The sequence below is a fragment of the Salvelinus fontinalis genome, chromosome 34 (genome assembly GCF_029448725.1).
Source record: "Salvelinus fontinalis isolate EN_2023a chromosome 34, ASM2944872v1, whole genome shotgun sequence".
In the NCBI taxonomy this organism is placed as follows: domain Eukaryota; kingdom Metazoa; phylum Chordata; class Actinopteri; order Salmoniformes; family Salmonidae; genus Salvelinus; species Salvelinus fontinalis.
The window spans coordinates 11109312-11131541 of NC_074698.1; the positions used below are offsets into that span (position 1 = coordinate 11109312).

The window sequence follows — 22230 nt, forward strand, 5'->3', positions numbered from 1 at the left end:
TAACTAATTTCTGTGTTTTAGGACTACAAGCTGGTGAACTCTACTAGCACTAAACTCCAAATGTTACCTTTATCCAAACTGATACATCGAGAAGATGGAAATACTGTTATTTTTTGTTGAAAAACTGCCCTTTTTTGTCCTCATGCTAACTAGCAGTAGCTACTGCAGCCATTTTTAGATGACTGTGCAATCAATTATTTTGTTGTTCAACGCGACGTGCCATTCCATAATGGCTGCTGTAACTACTTCTAGTTAGCATGAGGTCGAAAAAGGGCAGCTTTTTTTTAAAGAAAACCAAGAGTATTTTAATCTTCTGGTTGTATCAGTTTGGATGAAGGTCAAATTTGGAATACAGTAACATATCCCATTTCTGTATTAAGGTATGTTTTCTGACCCATATCTCGCGCCAACTCTGCAGTGTCTTAAATGAACTATGACGGCATTCCGACCCCAGTGCAGCTCAGTGTAAACAAGCATAACGGTAGGGTCGAAATCTTTTGGCTACACTCAGTCCCTAACTTTGGATGTACTGTCTCTTTAAATGCATAGCTGTCCAATACTTTGCCTGAAAGTCATGATTAGAATCTCTAAATTATCATATAATTTGTACCAACATACACCGTACCTTGCATTTTCTGCAAAATATAATACATTCATCGTATTAGTTGTGTCACCACATAGTTCACAGAATATTCAATGTTTCATGTTTTTGTCTTGTTTGTTCTTATTAAATAGCTGACTCATAATAATTTGGGATGGTAGCAAATTTGATTACAACCACTCTTAATAAGCAACACCTTGTAGAGAACGAATTGTGATATTAAGTCATTGGCGCTAATTGTTTTCAGGCACTAGCAAGTAATCAGGTCCTATTTAGCCTAGGCTAAATTTCACTTTTTTTTTTTCAGGAGGGAAACTTCACTAGCCTAGCTAGATTTGTCTCGAGTTAGATTTAAAAAATTTGGGCTACCCCAGTGTTCTTTTATAAATATAGATAGTGATTTTTATCACACTGAAGGTAAGTCTTTGTCGCCTACTGAGAATGTTTTGTTTTTTATCCGTAGTCGGTGTAAGTTGTTTTTGGGGTGTTTGGGGTTTATGAAGCTAACGCCAGAAGGCTTGCTAATATTAGCTAGGCTAAAGTAGTTGGTTAGCTAACTACGCTATTCAGATGGAAGACTGAAACACCTGCATTTACGTCAATCTTAAACGTCACGTGTTTTATCTCGGCTGGATATGTATTTAAATGGGGGAAGGCATCCTAAACTCCATTTCTATGTAACTAACCTAGCCTCGAAATGTGACTGCTGCGCACTCTGTTACACACTTGTTTAGCGGCTTTTCGTGCCAGCATTGCGCAGAGTTGTATATTCGCGTTGGACAACAGAAAGACTGCAATTGTAACTACTGCTGTACAAGTTATCCAATCAACACATACTTTGTGGCATGTGTGTGTCATCAAAAGCTACTATAGTGAACATGCTAGTTTGCTACATTTGCTCTTCCTTTGTACCATTCCGTTGAGTGATAACCTAAACATCCAACAGATATCTCTGTTAGAATGTTTAATTCCTATAACTCGAGGCCAAAGTTTCTCTTGTCATTATATTTTAGGTCTCACTCTTGTCAGCATATTGATAGTGGCACATTCAAAAAATGAGTTGCGTTACTCTGGTATGAAGCTTCAATACTATAGCCACAGATGGCACAAGGAGACAGATATTACTGGATTCTTAAATATGAAGCATCGCTTGGCGTTTAATCTCTATACCAAATATGGTAGTGAGAGGAACCCCACTGGCGCGCAGTGGGAGAAGATGGAACGAAATCGATTTTGGCCTGTATTCTGCACATTTTCTCATCGATGAAACATTTGATCTCAAGTCTTATTTTCCCAAAACTAGAATCTATTTGAACATAGTGGACTAAGATCGGTAGACTTTAGCCTTTGCCAAAGTTTATAAAAACGCACTGTTTAGGAGTGCAAAATCGAATGAGTTATTGCACACACATTTGAGTAGGCGTTCCCTAACGGAACTATTCAGATATATGCTAGAACTAACCAATAGGATCTCGCTAGCTTGGCTCTGCCCACCATCTTGCTTGGTCTGCCCACTATGACTCATCTGTTCCCATTGGATTTGACAATGTGGTCCATCTTGGTTGAGTTAAAATATTTGCTATAGCTTTTCTACACCAGGGCCCCCAGCTACCTACAATAACCAGGCTTCCCAGATAATGCAAAGTAAAATATTTTCACCAGTGTATCTACCAGATTATTCCGTTTGTTTTGTCTTTAGATTGTTTAATGCAAGCAATGCTTACATTACACTGAGAGAAAAAATAGCTCAAAAAGTATTCTTCGGCTGTCCCCATAGGGGTACCTTTGGGGTTCCACGTTCTTCCTGGATCCAAAATGGTTTCTGCAAAGGTATTTCCTATGGGGACATCTGAAGAACCAGATTGCGCCTTTCCTAAGAGTGTAGGAGAACTTAGAGCCTACCTGAATGGAAGTCAGTTGTACCTTTTACTACACACATGAGCAACAAGCTGCATTACAATGATGTTGAAAACAATATGAAAGACTGAGTTCATATTGAACACACTTAGGCTAGGTGTCTGGTTGTGCCCCTTGGAACCTGTGGATGTGACCTAGTTGAAGTGGTTGCAGCATTGTGAGCTTTCTGTGCACCACATTTGGCTGTGCTGTTATCCAGAGACTAATAACATGAATTGATCAAGTGCCAGAGAAACGAAAACCAACTGATCTGTGGGCCGAACTTGTGCAATACATCTGCATTGTTTATTTCAATAGAACTGTACACCACTGTTGATCTCTTGTTTTTGATTTAGGGAGTCCTCACGTCATGTCTGGTATAGCCTTAAGTCGTCTTGCACAAGAAAGGAAGGCCTGGAGGAAAGACCATCCTTTTGTGAGTATCAAGGGACTTGGGTGGAAGCCATTTTCATGTCAACAGTGCCTTTTGTGTAGAAGCCTAGCTGGTTCTTTAAGGCATGTGTCATTTTGGAAGACCTGCTTGTGGAAATGTGATTTCTGGATAGTCTATTCCACATGTTTTACACTATGCCAAGCAGAGTTGAATTACGCATCCATAGAGGGTCGGGGGCTAAGGTTTGATTCTGGGCAGGGCTGTAGTTGGCAATTTCACGGAGCTAGACATTTAACGTGTTGAACAATATCTCTTCCCTCTCCCTAGGGGTTTGTTGCTGTCCCAACAAAAAACCCAGATGGAACAATGAACTTGATGAATTGGGAGTGTGCCATCCCTGGAAAGAAGGGGGTAAGAGTCTCTCTGGCGTGAGAGCAGAACTTTCTCTGTGTATGTATTGTAGGTACCACTATGTTCAGACTGGAGGAAGCAATCACTCCTGTGCAGACTAATGAGTTGGCACTGTATGGTGGTTTTAAACTGGACAGCAGATTTGGTTTTAATACAACTAAGCAGGGTATTAATTGGTTGTAGGAAATATTAAATGCACTGAGGTGCCTGTACTAACTTCTGTATAGCTGCTGGATGACCAACGAACCAATGTTAATTGATTACCACAGTTGTGCGACATTCTCATTGCTTCACTATGAATAACTACAGTTACTGAAAGAGTGTTGACCAATTTGCTATATTTCTCTCCACAGACCCCATGGGAGGGGGGCTTGTTTAAACTCCGAATGCTCTTCAAGGATGACTATCCTTCTTCACCTCCCAAGTGTATGTTTTCTCTTTTTAAAAGTCCAATGCAGCTGTTATCTGTATAATTTCTGGGTAACAGTTAAGTATGAATGATGCGTCTTGCCATAGATCCAGCATTTACAATATTACACTGATTAGCCAGATGGTGGCCCTATAACAAGAAAATGCAAACTTTCAAAGATCATACCCCTCACCCCGTTTGACATAAAGTCATGAAATTCGCCACATGGGTCCCTCACAAGGAACCAATTTGCCTCTGGGACCCATAAGGTCTGCCATTGAGAAATTTGTGATACACCTAAGGTGCTACTCTTATGGCACCGAATTACTTATCTCCATGAAACTTGATATGGCATCTATGGCCAAAGGTCTCAACACAATATTTTTCATACTAGTACATAAAACATGGCCACTATTGATGGCTCCCGAGTGGCGCAACGGTTTAAGGCACTGCATCTCAGTGCAAGAGTCGTCACAAACAGTCCCTGGTTCGAATCCAGGCTGTATCACATCCGGCCATGATTGGGGTCCCATAGGGCGCCGCATAATTGGCCCAGCGTTGGCTGGGGTAGGCCGTCATTGTAAATAAGATTTTTTTCTTAACTGACTTGCCTAGTTAAATAAAATAAAAATTACGTGGATGTGGTCTGGCACATATGTCGGTAAAGTCAAGCATGGTCATAGTGTAACAAAATTTGGTAAGCATGTTGCGAACACTCAATACTTAACATATGCAAGAGCATTCATATTGACCACATGGTGGCTCTAACGGGCACATGTTTTTATCGCTGTCTGTGACTCAGTGATGAAATTTGGCACACATGCTCAGGGAAATGAGTCTAGCTAACCCGCACTCTGACACCACGGGACCCATTTGACACCTTGGTTGAGTGATGGATCTTGATAAATGGATCTGTCACTTACAGAATTGGTGATTGCCCCAAGGGGGCGCTGCATTATAAGTGGGGGATGACATGTTTACTCTAGCCTTGTTGGCCATTTTAATTGAAAACAAATAAAAATAGCTTCTGTGAAGAGCAATTTCTCAAGAGAATTTTGCTAGGACTGGTGGTGTGAGTGGGTAGGGGGAAAACAGAAAACCAGCTGTTTGAACTCTCCTTATTGGTCTATTAACACATTTACCAGGCAGGCTGAAACTACATCCCACCAAAACAGGCTGAAATTTCAGTCTCTTTTCAAACCGCTCTTATACTAAAAGGGCGTTATCATAATGTTCAGTATTATTCCAACCTCAGTGTGGATAGAGGGAGATATCAATTGAAAATCACTGTGTTTAATGAACTGCAAATAAGTGCCATCTGGAATTTTCTCCTTATTGTGCTAATAATGATATTTTCTCTGCTCTTGGCAGGCAAATTTGAGCCCCCTTTGTTCCATCCAAATGTATATCCCTCTGGTACAGTCTGTCTATCGATTTTAGAGGAGGACAAAGACTGGAGGCCAGCCATCACTATCAAACAAGTAAGAGCTTTCATCCAAGACCCCTTCTCTGGTTGTAGCTTTTTCTTTGCCTATAACCCTAGAATAGTAATATACCCTCCCCTCTATGTATTTGGACAGTGAAGCTAATATATAAAATTAGCCTGTATACGCCAGCATTTTGGATTTGAGGAAATGTTTCATATGATGCGACGGTACAGAATGTCACATTTTATTTGAGTGTATTTTCATATTGTTCCAAGATGGCGTAGCAGTCGGACGTGTGTTTGTATTGTCCTGTATTGTCCTGTAGCGTGTAAATAGTAAATAGTCTTCGTATTTTTCGTATACATTTCGTATATATTTTAATTTCACTTTCCATCTAGGAACTGAATATACATTCCTACATTCCGCCTCACCCAATGTGGTACGGACCTGCTATTTTTTTTATACTTTAGAACCGTAACCCCAAGCAGAAGCTAGCCAGATAACTAGCTAGTAGTCAGTTAGCCACTGCTGCGGTCTTCACCCTCAACTCGGACACAGCCAGCTTCAATACCGGGCCAATACCTGCCAGTCTGCAAGCGCGATATCAACCGAGAGCATATAGGACTGCTTTTTCTCTACCACATCACCGGATTCCTGACGCAAGCTCTGGACAATTACACCGTATCATCACAGCTAGCTAGCTGCAACCGAGTGGCTAACACCTCTGTCCCGAAGCAAGCACCAGTTAGCCTTGAGCTAGCCTCGAGCTAGGCCCATCTGCCGGCTAGCTGCAAGCGCGATATCAACCCAGAGCATATAGGACTGCTTTCTCTCTACCACATCACCGGATTCCTGACGCAAGCTCTGGACAATTACACCGTATCATCACAGCTAGCTAGCTGCAACCGAGTGGCTACTACTGGCTAACACCACTGTCCCGAAGCAAGCACCAGTTAGCCTTGAGCTAGCCTCGAGCTAGGCCCATCTGCCGGCTAGCTGAAGAGCTAGCGCTAGCGCCACTGCGCCAGACCCCCTCCGTCTGAGCAGACCACCCCCCGGGCTACTAACTTTATACGCCGCGTGCTAGCTTAGTGGAGGCCTCCTCTGCTCCATCTACGGCTGCCCCCTGGACACTATGATCACTTGGCTACATAGCTGATGCATGCTTGACTGTCCATTAATTCACGGTACTCCATTCTGTTTATTTGTGTTTTACCTGTCGGCTCTGTACTTTAACTCAGGATCTGTGTGTAGTTAATCCGACCCTCTCTGCCTAGTCGTCGCCATTTTTACCTGTTGTTGCTGTGTTAGACTAACACCCTGTTATTGCTGCTGTTATCTTACCTGTTGTTTTAGCTAGCTCTCCCAATCAAGACCTGCAATCACTTTATGCCTTATTGTATGTCTCTCTCAAATATCAATATGCCTTGCATACTGTTGTTCAGGCTAGTTTTCATTATCATTGTTTTGGTTTGCAATGGACCCTGTAGTTCCACTCTCCGTACCTCTGATACCCCCTTTGTCCCACCCCCCACACATGCGGTGACCTCACCCATTGAGACCAGCATGTCCAGAGATACAACCTCTCTTATCATCACCCAGTGCCTGGGCTTGCCTCCGCTGTACCCGCGCCCCTCCATACCCCTGTCTGCACATTATGCCCAGAATCTATTCTACCACGCCCATAAATCTGCTCCTTTTATTCTTTGTCCCCAACGCTCTAGGCGACCAGTTTTGATAGCCTTTAGCCGCACCCTCATCCTACTACTCCTCTGTTCCTCGGGTGATGTGGAGGTAAACCCAGGCCCTGCATGTCCCCAGTCACCCTCATTTGTTGACTTCTGCGATCGAAAAAGCCTTGGCCTCATGCATGTCAACATCAGAAGCCTCCTCCCTAAGTTTGCCTTACTCACCGCTTTAGCACACTCTGCCAATCCTGATGTCCTTGCCGTGTCCGAATCCTGGCTTAGGAAGGCCACCAAAAATTCTGAGATTTCCATACCCAACTATAACACTTTCCGTCAAGATAGAACTGCCAAAGGGGGAGGAGTTGCAATCTACTGCAGAGATAGCCTGCAAAGTTCTGTCATACTTTCCAGGTCTATGCCCAAACAGTTCGAACTTCTAATTTTAAAAATTAATCTCTCCAGAAATAAGTCTCTCACTGTTGCCGCCTGCTACCGACCCCCCTCAGCTCCCAGCTGTGCCCTGGACACCATCTGTGAATTGATCGCTCCCCATCTAGCTTCAGAGTTTGTTCTGTTAGGTGACCTAAACTGGGATATGCTTAACACCCCGGCAGTCCTACAATCCAAGCTTGATGCCCTCAATCTCACACAAATCATCAAGGAACCCACCAGGTACAACCCTAAATCCGTAAACATGGGCACCCTAATAGACATTATCCTGACCAACCTGCCCTCCAAATACACCTCTGCTGTCTTCAATCAAGATCTCAGCGATCACTGCCTCATTGCCTGTATCCGCCACGGGTCCGCGGTCAAACGACCACCCCTCATCACTGTCAAACGCTCCCTAAAACACTTCTGCGAGCAGGCCTTTCTAATCGACCTGGCCCGGGTACCCTGGAAGGATATTGACCTCATCCCGTCAGTTGAGGATGCCTGGTCATTCTTTAAATGTTACTTCCTCACCATATTAGACAAGCATGCTCCGTTCAAAAAATGCAGAACCAAAAACAGATATAGCCCTTGGTTCACTCCAGACCTGACTGCCCTCGACCAGCACAAAAACATCCTGTGGCGAACTGCAATAGCATCGAAGAGCCCCCGCGATATGCAACTGTTCAGGGAAGTCAGGAACCAATACACGCAGTCAGTCAGGAAAGCAAAGGCCAGCTTTTTCAAGCAGAAATTCGCATCCTGTAGCTCTAACTCCAAAAAGTTCTGGGATACTGTAAAGTCCATGGAGAACAAGAGCACCTCCTCCCAGCTGCCCACTGCACTGAGGCTAGGTAACACGGTCACCACCGATAAATCCGTGATAATCGAAGACTTCAACAAGCATTTCTCAATGGCTGGCCATGCCTTCCTCCTGGCGACTCCAACCTTGGCCAACAGCCCCGCCCCCCCCGCTGCTACTCGCCCAAGCCTCCCCAGCTTCTCCTTTACCCAAATCCAGATAGCAGATGTTCTGAAAGAGCTGGAAAACCTGGACCCATACAAATCAGCTGGGCTTGACAATCTGGACCCCCTATTCCTGAAACTGTCCGCCGCCATTGTCGCACCCCCTATCACCAGCCTGTTCAACCTCTCCTTCGTATCATCTGAGATCCCCAAGGATTGGAAAGCTGCCGCGGTCATCCCCCTCTTCAAAGGGGGAGACACCCTGGACCCAAACTGTTACAGACCTATATCCATCCTGCCCTGCCTATCTAAGGTCTTCGAAAGCCAAGTCAACAAACAGATCACTGACCATCTCGAATCCCACCGTACCTTCTCTGCTGTGCAATCCGGTTTCCGAGCCGGTCACGGGTGCACCTCAGCCACGCTCAAGGTACTAAACGACATCATAACCGCCATCGATAAAAGACATTACTGTGCAGCCGTCTTCATCGACCTGGCCAAGGCTTTCGACTCTGTCAATCACCATATTCTTATTGGCAGACTCGGTAGCCTCGGTTTTTCTAATGACTGCCTTGCCTGGTTCACCAACTACTTTGCAGACAGAGTTCAGTGTGTCAAATCGGAGGGCATGTTGTCCGGTCCTCTGGCAGTCTCTATGGGGGTACCACAGGGTTCAATTCTTGGGCCGACTCTTTTCTCTGTATACATCAATGATGTTGCTCTTGCTGCGGGCGATTCCCTAATCCACCTCTACGCAGACGACACCATTCTATATACTTCCGGCCCTTCCTTGGACACTGTGCTATCTAACCTCCAAACGAGCTTCAATGCCATACAACACTCCTTCCGTGGCCTCCAACTGCTCTTAAACGCTAGTAAAACCAAATGCATGCTTTTCAACCGTTCGCTGCCTGCACCCGCACGCCCGACTAGCATCACCACCCTGGACGGTTCCGACCTAGAATATGTGGACATCTATAAGTACCTAGGTGTCTGGCTAGACTGCAAACTCTCCTTCCAGACTCATATCAAACATCTCCAATCCAAAATCAAATCAAGAATCGGCTTTCTATTCCGCAACAAAGCCTCCTTCACTCACGCCGCCAAACTTACCCTAGTAAAACTGACTATCCTACCGATCCTCGACTTCGGCGATGTCATCTACAAAATAGCTTCCAACACTCTACTCAGCAAACTGGACGCAGTTTATCACAGTGCCATTCGTTTTGTTACTAAAGCACCTTATACGACCCACCACTGCAACCTGTATGCCCTAGTCGGCTGGCCCTCGCTACATGTTCGTCGTCAGACCCACTGGCTCCAGGTCATCTACAAGGCTATGCTAGGTAAAGTGCCGCCTTATCTCAGTTCACTGGTCACGATGGCTACACCCACCCGCAGCACGCGCTCCAGCAGGTGTATCTCACTGATCATCCCTAAAGCTAAAACCTCATTTGGACGCCTTTCCTTCCAGTTCTCTGCTGCCTGCGACTGGAACGAATTGCAAAAATCTCTGAAGTTGGAGACTTTTATCTCCCTCAACAACTTTAAAAATCTGCTATCCGAGCAGCTAACCGATCACTGCAGCTGTACATAGTCCATCTGTAAACTACCCACCCAATTTACCTACCTCACCCCCCATACTGCTTTTATTTATTTACTTTTCTGCTCTTTTGCACACCAGTATCTCTTCTTGCACATGTTCATCTGATGATTTATCACTCCAGTGTTAATCTGCTAAATTGTAATTATTCGATTTATTGCCTACCTCATGCCTTTTGCACACATTGTATATAGATTCTCTTTTTTCTACCATGTTATTGACTTGTTTATTGTTTACTCCATGTGTAACTCTGTGTTGTCTGTTCACACTGCTATGCTTTATCTTGGCCAGGTCGCAGTTGCAAATGAGAACTTGTTCTCAACTAGCCTACCTGGTTAAATAAAGGTGAAATAAAAAAAAATAAAAAAATACAGATCTGTTTTAAACATTTAGAAATGAAAGCACTCTGTATCTAGTCCCCCTTTCCAAAAATAGAGAAAGATACAGAAATTATAGAAAAGTTTTAATAAATGCACATTGAGTAACGTTAACTTGGCTATATACATTGGGTACCAGTAGAGCCGATGTGCAGGGGTACGAGGTAATTGCCATAGATGGTGCATTCACCTGGACTTTGTCCATTTTGTTACGTTACAGCCTTAATCTAAAATGGATTTTAAAAATCAATTATCTAAACATAATACCACATAATGAAGAAGCACAACAGGTTTTTAGTAATGTTTGCAAATTTGTACAGAAAAACTACTTTATTTATGTAAATATTCAGACCCTTTGCTGTGATACTTGAAGTTGCGCTCCGATGCATCCTGTTTCCTTGAGCTGTTTCCACAACTTGGAGTCCACCTGTAATAAATTCAATTGATTGGACATGATTTGGAAACGCACACAACTGTCTCCAGTGCATGTCAGATCAAAAACCAATCCATGAGGTAGGAATTTACCGTAGAGTGCCGAGACAAGATTCTGGCACAAATCTAGGGAAGGGTAGCATTGAAGGTTCCCAAGAACAGTGGCCTCCATCATTCTTAAATGAAAGAGGTGTTTGGAACCACTAAGACGTTTCTTAGTTTGCCAAACTGCGCAATCGGGGGAGAAGGGTCTTTGTCAGGGAAGTGCCCAAAAACCTGATGGTCACTCTGTCAGAGTTCCTCTGTGTCCTTCTGGAAGGTTCTCCCATCTCTGCAGCACTCCACCAATCAGGCCTTTATGATATAGTGGCCAGACGGAAGCCACTCCTCAGTAAAAGGCACATGACAGCCCGCTTGGAGTTTGCCAAAAGCCATCTAAAGACTCAGACCGTGAGAAACAAGATTATCTGGGCTGATAAAACCTGCCACCATCCCTACAGTGAAGCAGCATCATGCTGTGGGGATGTTTTTCAGCTACAGGGTCTGGGAGACTAGTTATGATTGAGGCAAAGATGAACAGTGAACGTACAGAGATCCTTGATGATAACCTGAGCCAGAGTGCTCAGAACCTCAGACAGGGGTGGAGGTTCACTTTCCAACAGGACAATGATCCTAAGCACGCAACCAAGACGAGGCATGAGTGGCTTCGGGACAAGTCTCTGAATGTCCTTGAGTGGCCCGGACTTGAACCCGATCGAACATCTCTGGAGAGACGTGAAAATGGCTGAGCAGCGACCCTCGCCATCCATCCTGACAGGGCTTGAGGGAATCTTCAGAGAAGAATGGGAGAAATAACCCAAATACAGGTGTGCCAAGCTTGCATGTCATACCCAAGAAGACTCGAGGCTGTAAACACTGCCAAAGGTGCTTCAACAAAGTTTCATAGTTAAAAATAAATTTGCAAAATTTCTAAACCTGTTTTTGCTTTGTCATTAAACGGTATTGTATGTACCTTGGGGGGGACTATTTGATACATTTTAGATTAAGGCTGTAAGATGACCAGGAACTTGACGCTCTCAACCTGCTCCACTACAGACCCGTCGACGTGAATGGGGGCGTGCTAGGCCCTCATTTCCTGTAGTCCACGATCAGCTCCTTTGTCTTGCTGACGTTAAGGGGGAGGTTGTTGTCCTGGCACTACACTGCCAGGTCTCTGAACTCCTATAGGCCTGATCACAGACAACGGTTTGCCATTTGTCAGCAAACCTAAGGATGGATTAGAGTTGTGCGCTGAGGGGCCCCTGTTTTGACGTCACTGTTTTCTACCCTCACCACTTAGGGGCGGCCTGTAAGGGAGTCCAGGATCCAGTTGCCGAGGGAGGTATTCAGTCCCAGGGATATCGGTTTAGTGATAAGCTTGGCGGGCACTGTTGAATGCTGAGCTGTAGTCAATGAACAGATTTCTCACAAACTCAGCAAAAAAGAAACGTCATCACTGTCAAATGTTAAGTTTGCTGAAAATAAACAGGTCTAAATATTTGTATGAGCATAAGATTCAACAACTGACCTAAACTGAACAAGTTCCAGTCATGTGACTAACAGAAATGGAGTAATGTTCCCCTGATCAAAAGGGGGGGGGGGGGGGGTCAAAATCAAAAGTAAATCAATATCTGGTGATATTGCTGCATTAAGTACTGCAGTGCATCTCCTCATGGACTGCACCAGATGTGCCAGTTCTTGCTGTGAGATGTTACCCCACTCTTCCACCAAGGCACCTGCAAGTTCCCGGACATTTCTGAGGGGAATGGCCCTAGCCCTCATCCTCTGACCCAACAGGTCCCCAGATGTGCTCAATGGAATTGAGATCCGGGCTCTTCGTTGGCCATGGCAGAACACTGACATTCCTGTCTTGCAGGATATCACACATCGAACGAGCAGTATGGCTGGTGGCATTGTCATGCTGGAGGGTCATGTCAGGCTGAGCCTGCAGGAAGGTTACCACATGAGGGAGGAGGATGTCTTCCCTGTAACGCGCCTCCACCTCCAAATCGATCCCGCGCCAGAGTACTGGCCTCGGTGTAATGCTCATTCCTTTGACGATAAACGCGAATCCGACCATCACCCCTGGTGAGACAAAACCGTGACTCGTCAGTGAAGAGCACTTTTTGCCAGTCCTGTCTTTTCCAGCAACGGTGTGTTTGTGCCCATAGGTGACGTTGCCGGTGATGTCTGGTGAGGACCTGCCTTACAACAGGCCTACAAGCCCTTAGTCCATCCTCTCTCAGCCTATTGCAGACAGTCTGAGCACTGATTGAAGGATTGTGCATTCCTGGTGTAACTCGGGCAGTTGTTGCCATCCTGTAAATGTCCTGCAGGTGTGATGTACCAATTATGTGCAGATGTTACACGTGGTCTGCCACTGCGAGGACGATCAGCTGGCCGTCCTGTCGCCCTGCAACGCTGTCTTAGGCATCTCACAGTACGGACATTGCAATTTATTGCCCTGGCCACATCTGCAGTCCTCATGCCTCCTTGCAGCATGCCTAAGGCACGTTCACGCAGATGAGCAGGGACCCTGGGCATCTTTCTTTTGGTGTTTTGTGTCAGTACAAGGGCATCTTTAGTGTTCTAAGTTTCCATAACTGTGACCTCAATTGCCCACCGTCTGTAAGCTGTTAGTGTCTTCACGACCGTTCCACAGGTGCATGTTCATTAATTGTTTATGGTTCATCGAACAAGCATGGGAAACGGTGTTTAAACCCTGTACAATGATCTGTGGAGTTAATTTGTAAAAATCCAAATATCTTTGAAAGACAGGGTCCTGAAAAAGGGACGTTTTCTTTTTTTGCTGAGTTTGTGTTCCTCTTGTCCAGGTGGGAGAAGGCCGTGTGGAGCGCAATGGAGTGCCTCATCCGTGGATCTTTTGGGGTGGAATGAGTTGGTTTGGGTCCAGGCTGTCTGGATGATGGTGTTGTGAGCTATAACCAGCCTTTTAAAGCGTTTCATGGCTACAGAGGAGTGCTACGGGGTGATTGTCATTTAGAGTGGTTACCTTTTTTGTTCTTGGTCACAGGGATATGGTGGTCTGCTTGAAACATGTAGGTATTACAGACTGGGTCAGGGAGGTTGAAAATGTCCATTTAAACACTTGCCAGCTGTTCAGCGCATGCCCTGAGTATGCGTCCTGGGAATCCGTCTGGCCCTGCGGCTTTGTAAATGTTAATGTGTTTAAAGGGCTTCCTCACAATGGCTACGGAGAGCGTGATCAGCTGGTGCTCTCATCCGTGTTTCAGTGTTGCTTGCCTCAAAGCGAGCATGGAATGCATTTATCTCATCTGGTAGGCTTGAGTCGCTGGGCAGCTTGCGGCTGGGTTTTCCTTTGTAATCTGATAGTTTGCAAGCCCTGCCTCAACCGACGAGGGTCAGAGCTAGTGTTATAGGATTTGGTCTTAGTCCTGTATTGACACTTTGACTGATGGTTCGTCTGAGGTGTTAAGCTTCTAACCTTTCCACAGAAGGGTCATGTTAGTGTAGCCCAAACTGTTTGTCTACTACAGACAGAAGTTGGCAGATCGGCTGTACCGACTTCAGAGGAGTCCCAAGACTTGGCGTAGAATGTAGGACGCCACCGTGTTTGTGAGAGGGTCACAGTTTTTACGTCAAACCATTTGGATGCGACAGACTATTTTGTGAGAAGACCGATTTCTGGTATGTCTCATGGTCTGACAAACACTGCTCTAGCTCTCACCGCAAATGTGGAAGTGCGACATCAGCGGATGCGGTGGATTGAGACATCAATGCAAAATAAACTATCTCTAGCTTCAACTACAGATTTTATGGTGGTTATTTTTTAAATAAATGTAATAGTTTTCTGTGAGTGCACTGACATCGACTAGGGAGTTAAGGGTAGGAAGAATGACTTTTCTCATCCAAGTGTGGAAAGAGTAACTTAGTTGTAGTCTAGAGCTGGTTACCTATAACTGCAAACATAGCTTTTGCGTTTAATTCCTGGATGTCTTCGGAACTACCACAAACGGCGTATGGAGGACAGCTGCTACCTAGTCATTTCCATCTGGGTAACGTATCTACTACTCAATAGCTATAGGAGGACAGGCTCATTTGTAATGGCTGGAATGAAAAATGAAACGTAATCAAACGTGTGGTGTCCATATGTTTGATACGTTCTATTAATTCCAGTCCCGTCATTACAATGAGCCTGTCCTCCTATAGCTCCTCCCACCAGCCTCTGGTTGATACCTACTGGCAGTGCTAATATGTTAGCAGGCTATTAGTGCTAACAATAGCGGGCTAGTTGGCTTGCAAGCTAATTTGTAGCTTTACATTCATAAAGTGTTTGCTTGTAAGTTGGCAGAAAATGTCATTGAAACCAGTAGTCATGAGTGCAATCAATTGTGGCTTTGTAATGCATTTAGAATTCCGATCAGTTTTATGTAATAACTCAATACAGAAGTAAGGGAATTGATGCATATTCTAATACAAATCCATAGGTTACATGTGGTTACGTTTAGGCTACCTACCCATTTAACCTGATCTGGGTTTCAACTCTATGAAAATGCCCTTTGTTACAAATTTAACTAGAACAATGCACATCTACTGATGTCAAACTTCTGGTAGCAGGCAGTAAAGAAAATTAGCACAGGTCTCAAGCTGACCTGCTAGTGAGTAGCCAGCTGATCTTTATTTAAAGTCTAGCCAACTTGTAACTATTTGGTTGTTAACCAGGCAGAACAGTTGAATTTTATGTATACACCTGTCTGTCTTAACTGTTTGAACAGCCTGTTTAGATGTTGAAATCAAGTGGCCTACCTGGATAAGATGCTTATTTCTCTGAGAATGGGATGCCAATTCCTTATAGATGTCTTTGTAATGTTCATTGCACATTTATACGACTAGACAGCTAGCACAAGTCTGGCTAAAATGCTGCTAGTGGTATGTGATGCTGCACGTGACAACCTGATTATTTAATTTTCCACAATCCTATTCGTTGACACTCCTGCTCTGTTCTACATTTTGGGAGTTAAGACATAAGGTAATCGTTACAAATGATAAGTTCTCTATTACAGTAAAATGGTTTCGATGTATTTCGGTGACCACATTTTTTTCTTGTGTTTTTTGGGACAAAATGAAAATGGCGAGTTCAAACTGCTTGTCAGAGATGAAGAGGACCTTTCTGTCTTGTGATTGGCTGGGGAGGGGTTTGGTGTCTGCAAGTGGGAAGGCACACAGAAGGAGACGAAGACCCTAAAGACAAACGCTCATAAATGTGTTCTTGAAATAGACATTTGGAACATTGTGCTTAAACATAAATTTGATATGTTGCCCAGCCCTAATGTACATCCCGGTCACTGGGGACGATGTCAGCGCTGTACTTATTAATGAAGCCGGTGACCGATGTGGTAAACTACTCGATGCCATCGGATGAATCCCAGCACTTTATCAGTCTGCGCTAGCAAAACAGTCTTGTAGCCTAGCATCCGCTTCATCGAACCACTTCTATATTGGGCATGTCACCGGTACTTCTTGAATATTTGCTTGTAAGCAGGAATCAAGAGGATGAAGTTGTGGTCAGATTTGCCAAATGGAGGTCGAGGGAGAGCATTGTATGCTTATCCATGTAGAGAGTAAAGTTGAGTTTTTGCCTTTAGTTGCGCAGGTGACATGCTGGTAGAAATTGTCATGGATTTCAGTTTCCCTGCATTAAAATCCCGAGGCACTAGGAGCGCTGCTTCTGGATGAGTGTTCTTGGTTGCTTATGACCCTATACAGATCGTTGAGCATCGGTTTGTGGAGGTAAATAGACAGCAAAGAAAAATATAAATGACCACCCTCTTGGTAAATAGTATGTAGTGCATCAAAGTAGTCAGGTTTAGTATTTGGGCCTATATTCCTTGCACACACTGACTACATCAAGCTTGTGACTAACTCGTTTGATGCGTTTGCAGTTTGTTTTTGGGTTTTGTTTTGACAAAAAGGAACTGAATGGTGATTTGATGACTGGAGTAATTTTATCTAGGAGTGTAGAGGTTTTTGAACACTTGTAAATTAATCCCGAGAATTCCATGATTTAAGAAGTCTTGAATGATTCCAGTCAGGCTACAACAAAACATGCTACCATTACCAATAACAGGAGATTAGCATTTTTCAGAGGTATGATCTTTGTGCCTCTAACCTCACTAACCATAATTCACTAATACATTTTGAAACAGTAAAACAGATGTAGGAAAATATCCTTAAATAAAAGGTGACCTTCTGTACTGTCACATTGGGCTCCTGAGTGGCGCAGCGGTCTTAGGCACTGCATCTCAGTGCTAGAGATGTCACTACAGACACCCTGGTTCAAATCCAGGCTGTATCACAACCGGCTCTGATTGGGAGTCCCATAGGGTGGCTCACAATTGTCCCAGCATCGTCTGGGTTTGGCCAGTGTAGGCAGTCATTGTAAATAAGAATTGTTCATAACGGTCTTGCCTACTTAAATAAATGTTTTGAACTGATGTCAAATCCAAAATGCTGGGCTATATAGACTAACATTTTAGCTTTACTGTCCAAATGTGTATGGAGTGGCTACATTTAGATGAGATCTTTGCTTCAGTGTGGATGAGAACTGTACTCGTGTATACAGGTGACTTCTGACTGCACTGCACTGTAAACGGCTTTGCTGCAGAGGGCAGCATGGCTTCATAGTGGTTACTTATTAGGTGAAATTGATTTCAAGCCATGGAAGGTTGCTTACACAAATTGCCATTTATACTCTGTTTTCATCCACAGATATTGTTAGGAATCCAAGAGCTCCTAAATGAACCAAATATCCAGGATCCTGCACAAGCTGAGGCGTATACAATTTACTGGTGGGTCTGAGCCAGTAGATATTTTAATTAAGTGAAAGGTTTGTCAAATGTCAGTCGGAATAGGATATACACAGCTGCTGGCAAGATCTTCTCATTAGCTTGTGGCTATCCTGGCCAATAGTTTGTCTAGCTGTTTGCCAACATTGTTGAAAGGCTATTAGTTGATACTTGATATTTCCAGGAAATATCCCATTCCTCATAACATGCCTCCATCTCTTTCATTTCAGCCAAAACAGAGTGGAATATGAAAAAAGGGTTCGAGCACAAGCCAAAAAGTTTTCTCCATAAAGCTTCAAGACTACGCAAGATTGAAATTGGTTTGCTGAGGATTTTGTCTCTGCCCCCTTTATGTCTGCCTCCAACAATGTCCATTGCGCACCTATTTCCTGCTGGACTGTTTTAAAACTGAATGTGTGCCATTTCTGTCCTTCACCCACATACTGATGCACCCCTTTGCTTTTTTTGACTCGGAAGTCCTGGATTTGAAGGTGGACTATGCCGCCACCACAAAGGATTTTCCGTACTCCAACTGTGGTATTTCTTTTTCAAGAGCTCACGCTCGTCAGAAAAGACTGTATGAAATGGGAGTCACTTCTGTTGATTTTTATTAATGTATTCAATGTTAGAATTATTTTGCCTACGTTCTGATAAAGATATAGAAAAACAAGCTTCAATGAATCCATTCAAAGGTAGTTTAGTGTATCTGCATCAGACTCTGTTAAGTTGTTTTGGTCCAAATATTTAGATTTAAATAAAAATGTTTGTACCAAGTTAGTGTTAATACATGTAGATGGACTCAGTTCCATCTTTCCCAATGCATTGTGTTGCCAGTTGAATGCTTGTTACTCTTGAAGGTTGACTTTGGGTAAAAGTAACTGCTTTAGTTGGTGTACCTGATCAAATCACAATCTTTCAAGGTCATTTAATGCTTAAAAACAAATGCTTGAATATGCGCTTTTGCTATAGAAGTGTCATTTATCAATTGCTTCTGTCCAAAAAACAAATTCTGTGAAATGACAATACATACTGGATGAGTTACTGGCTCGTTGAAGTCGGCAGTTTACATAAACTAAACACGGAGCCTAAACCGGCTGTGCGCGTGCTCCATCGTGCATTAATTTATTTGGTCCCCCAATACACCAAACGCGATCACGACACGCAGGTTAAAATATCAAACCAACCTCTGAACCAATTACGTTAATTTGGGAACAGGTCAAAAAGCATTAAACCTTTATGGCAATTTAGTTAACTTGCACTTGCTAGCTAATTTGTCCTTGGATATAAATATTGAGTTATTTTACCTGAAATGCACAAGGTCCTCTACTCTGACAATTTATTCATATATAAAATGGTGAACCAAATCATTTCTAGTCATCTCTCCTCCTTCCAGGCTTTATCATCTTTGTATTTATATGGCGATTGGCATCTAAACTTTAATAGTATTACTACACTGACCGGCAACACACTTCGTCTTTCAATCACCCACGTGGGTATAACCAATGAGATGGCACGTGGGTACCTGCTTCTATAAACCAATGAGATGGGAGAGGCAGGATTTGCAGCGTGATCTGTGTCGGAAATAGAAAGGAGTTCTATTTTAGCCCTTGGCGACGCTCGTTAATACGCGCAAGCAGTGTGGGTGCAATAATTGAATAACATAGATTTCTACATTTATTTTGCAACGCGCATGCGCTGTGAACGGTGTGGTCAGCCTATTAGGTAGGAGTCATTAAAACTAGTTTTTCAACCACTCCACAAATTCCTTGTTAACTATAGTTTTGGCAAGTCGGTTAGGACATCTACTTTGTGCATGACACAAGTAATTTTTCCAACAATTGTTTACAGAGACTATTTCACTTATAATTCACTATCACAATTCCAGTGGGTCAGAAATTTACATGCACTAAGTTGACTGCCTTTAAACAGCTTGGAAAATTCTAGAAAATGATGTCAAGGCTTTAGAAGCTTCTGATAGGCTAAGTGATATCATTTGAGTCAATTGGAGGTGTACCTGTGGATGTATATCAAGGCCTACCTTCAAACTCAGTGCCTCTGCTTGACATCATGGGGAAATCAGCGAAGACCTCAGAAAAAGAATTGTGGCCCTCAAGTCTGATTCATTCTTGGGAGCAATTTCCAAACGCCTGAAGGTACCACGGTCATCTGTACAAACAATAGTAAGCAAGTACAAACACCATGGGACCATGCAGCCATCATACCGCTCAGGAAGGAGATGCGTTCTGTCTCCTAGAGATGAACGTACTTTGGTGCGAAAAGTGCAAATCAATCCCAGAACAACAGCAAAGGACGCTGTGAAGATGCTGGAGGAAACGGTGCAAAAGTATCTATATCCACAGTAACACAAGTCCAATATCGACATAACCTGAAAACCCGCTCAGCAAGGATGAAGCCACTGCTCCAAAACCGCCATAAAAAAGGCAGACTATGGTTTGCAACTGCATGTGGGGACAAAGATCATATTTTTTTGGAGAGATGCCCTCTGGTCCGATGAAACAAAAATAGAACTGTTTGGCCATAATGACTATCATTATGTTTGGAGGGAAAAGGGGGAGGCTTGCAAGCCGAAGAACACCATCCCAACCGTGAAGCATGGGGGTGGCAGCATCATGTTGGGGTGCTTTGCTGCAGGAGGGACTGATGCACTTCACAAAATAGATGGCATCATGAGGTAGGAAAATTATGTGGATATATTGAAGCAACATCTCAAGACATCAGTCAGGAATTTAAAGCTTGGTCACAAATGGGTCTTCCAAATGGACAATGACCCCAAGCATACTTCCAAAGTTGTGGCAAAATGGCTTAAGGACAACAAAGTCATGGTATTGGAGTGGCCATCACAAAGCCTTGACCTCAATCCTATAGAAAATATGTGGACCGAACTGAAAAAACTTATTGTGGGAAACTTGTGGAAGGCTAGCCGAAACGTTTGACCCAAGTTAAACAATTTAAAGGCAATGATACCAAATACTAATTGAGTGTATGTAAACTTCTGACCCACTGGGAATGTGATGAAAGAAATAAAAGCTGAAATAAATCATTCTCTACTATTATTCTGACATTTCGCATCCTTAAAATAAAGTGGTGATCCTAACTGACCTAAGACAGGGAATTTTTACTAGGATCAAATGTCAGGAATTGTGAAAAACTGAGTTTAAATGTATTTGGCTAAGGTGTATGTAAACTTCCGACTTCAACTGTACATCGGTCTCTGCATGCATGACCAGAATGAACCACTAAAAGCACACCCCATTTCTGTTTGAAAATGGAGAAAGCGGAGGAGTTGGACTGTTTGTCGTGCCCAAAATCTACCTTTAAAGCTGTTTTTGCACAGTAAGGATACTGGATTATATTAGTAATAGGTTTTGGGTGACTGTCAGGACCGTTCAAACAAGACCGTACCTATGAGACAATCTAGTAACCCTACATAAGGGACCCTTTTAAGGGAGGATGTAACGGGTTTATAGATCCTGGCGGCCCATGATTTGTTGTTTTTGTTTTAGATACATTTTCTTATTTTTTTGCACATAAGATTTAAACACCAAAAATCAGTTCCAAGTGATTTTAATTTGAGATCTGTTCCAAAGTATTCCCACGCATAATAGAGATGTGATCGTTAGCAAGTTTTTAAATTGTTTTGTCTAATATCTTTTGGGGATTCTTGCGGTCTGCAAATATTTGTTATGTTCCGGCCCCCTGACCATCTGCTCAAGGAAAACTCGTCCCGCGCTGAATCTAGTTGCACTATCCCTTTAGCATAGGGATCGTTGAGATTTTGGCAACTAAGACATGTTAGCCATGAGTTCATCTGACTGGGCAGGTAGAAAAAGGCAAAATAGCTTATCCCTTTAATCAATATAACTAGGGAATAGTAATTGACTTCTGTGTGTGTGCATGTCACACCTTTTGAAAGAGGGAATCCTCTTCATTCTACGCTAACCCCATGGGCCCTTATGATTGCGTTTCACATTCTGGTTACAGCTAGCAATTAACACATCATGCAAATTTCAGGTTTTGTGATGCAAATTATATCATTAGTGCAGTCACCGTCATGCACACCAGCTATATATACATCCTGCTTTGTGCCAGATTTGCTCAGGAACACAAATCAGTGTTGATATTACATGGCCAACATGTTTATCAGGCTGTGTGTTTTGAAGTGACTCATTTCTGTCTGATTGTCATTGACAGACTGCCGAGTTTTTTGTTGTTGTTGTCCATTATTCCTTAGTTTCCTCTGATCCGCCTCAAATTGCTACTCTTACTGTGTACGTGAATAATAACCAACATGAGTGTCGCTGTGTTGATGAACCAAGCCGATGCCATAAGGTGTTCCTTGGGTTGAAGTGGCATAATTCTGTAAGTCAGATTTCTAATCAGCTCAGTTCATCCACTAAGGCAATCACTTTCAGAAAATCTCCTTGGTGTCATACTCGTTAAAAAGCATGATACAAACCTTGGTTACACCTCAGTGACAAGGTGGTGTGTTGTGGATGGCTATTGATTTAGTCAGTGTTAAGTCAATGTTTGCTACTTGTGCTGTTTTGACAACCCCACATTAATAAAACATGGGATGTGGATCAGCTCAAATAGCACTACTGAAAATAATTTCAGGGTGAGAACAAAAAACTGGGTGACATGGAAGAGCGTTAATGACTATCTGCAGTGTGGCTTTATGGGACGTCATTAAACATGGATTTAAGCTAA

The 22230-nt window shown here is 43.4% G+C and overlaps 1 protein-coding gene across 1 annotated transcript; it reads left to right on the forward strand.

Annotated features, from left to right (window-relative positions):
* Positions 1 to 877: 877 nt before the first annotated feature.
* On the forward strand, positions 878 to 22230 carry LOC129833083 (SUMO-conjugating enzyme UBC9-B). The gene is made up of 7 exons (XM_055897374.1): positions 878 to 1018; positions 2854 to 2933; positions 3219 to 3302; positions 3656 to 3728; positions 5083 to 5192; positions 17426 to 17505; positions 17733 to 22230. Exons 2-7 carry the CDS (start codon positions 2868 to 2870, stop codon positions 17791 to 17793), a joined length of 474 nt encoding a protein of 157 aa, XP_055753349.1. The 5' UTR covers positions 878 to 1018; positions 2854 to 2867; the 3' UTR covers positions 17794 to 22230.

Excerpts from the sequence above, each read along its gene's own strand:
- LOC129833083 (XM_055897374.1), top strand. The coding sequence starts at position 2,868 with ATGTCTGGTATAGCCTTAAGTCGTCTTGCACAAGAAAGGAAGGCCTGG. Across the intron at positions 3,303-3,655 it reads CCATCCCTGGAAAGAAGGGG|ACCCCATGGGAGGGGGGCTT; the intron begins GTAAGAGTCTCT and ends TTCTCTCCACAG. Across the intron at positions 3,729-5,082 it reads TCCTTCTTCACCTCCCAAGT|GCAAATTTGAGCCCCCTTTG; the intron begins GTATGTTTTCTC and ends TGCTCTTGGCAG.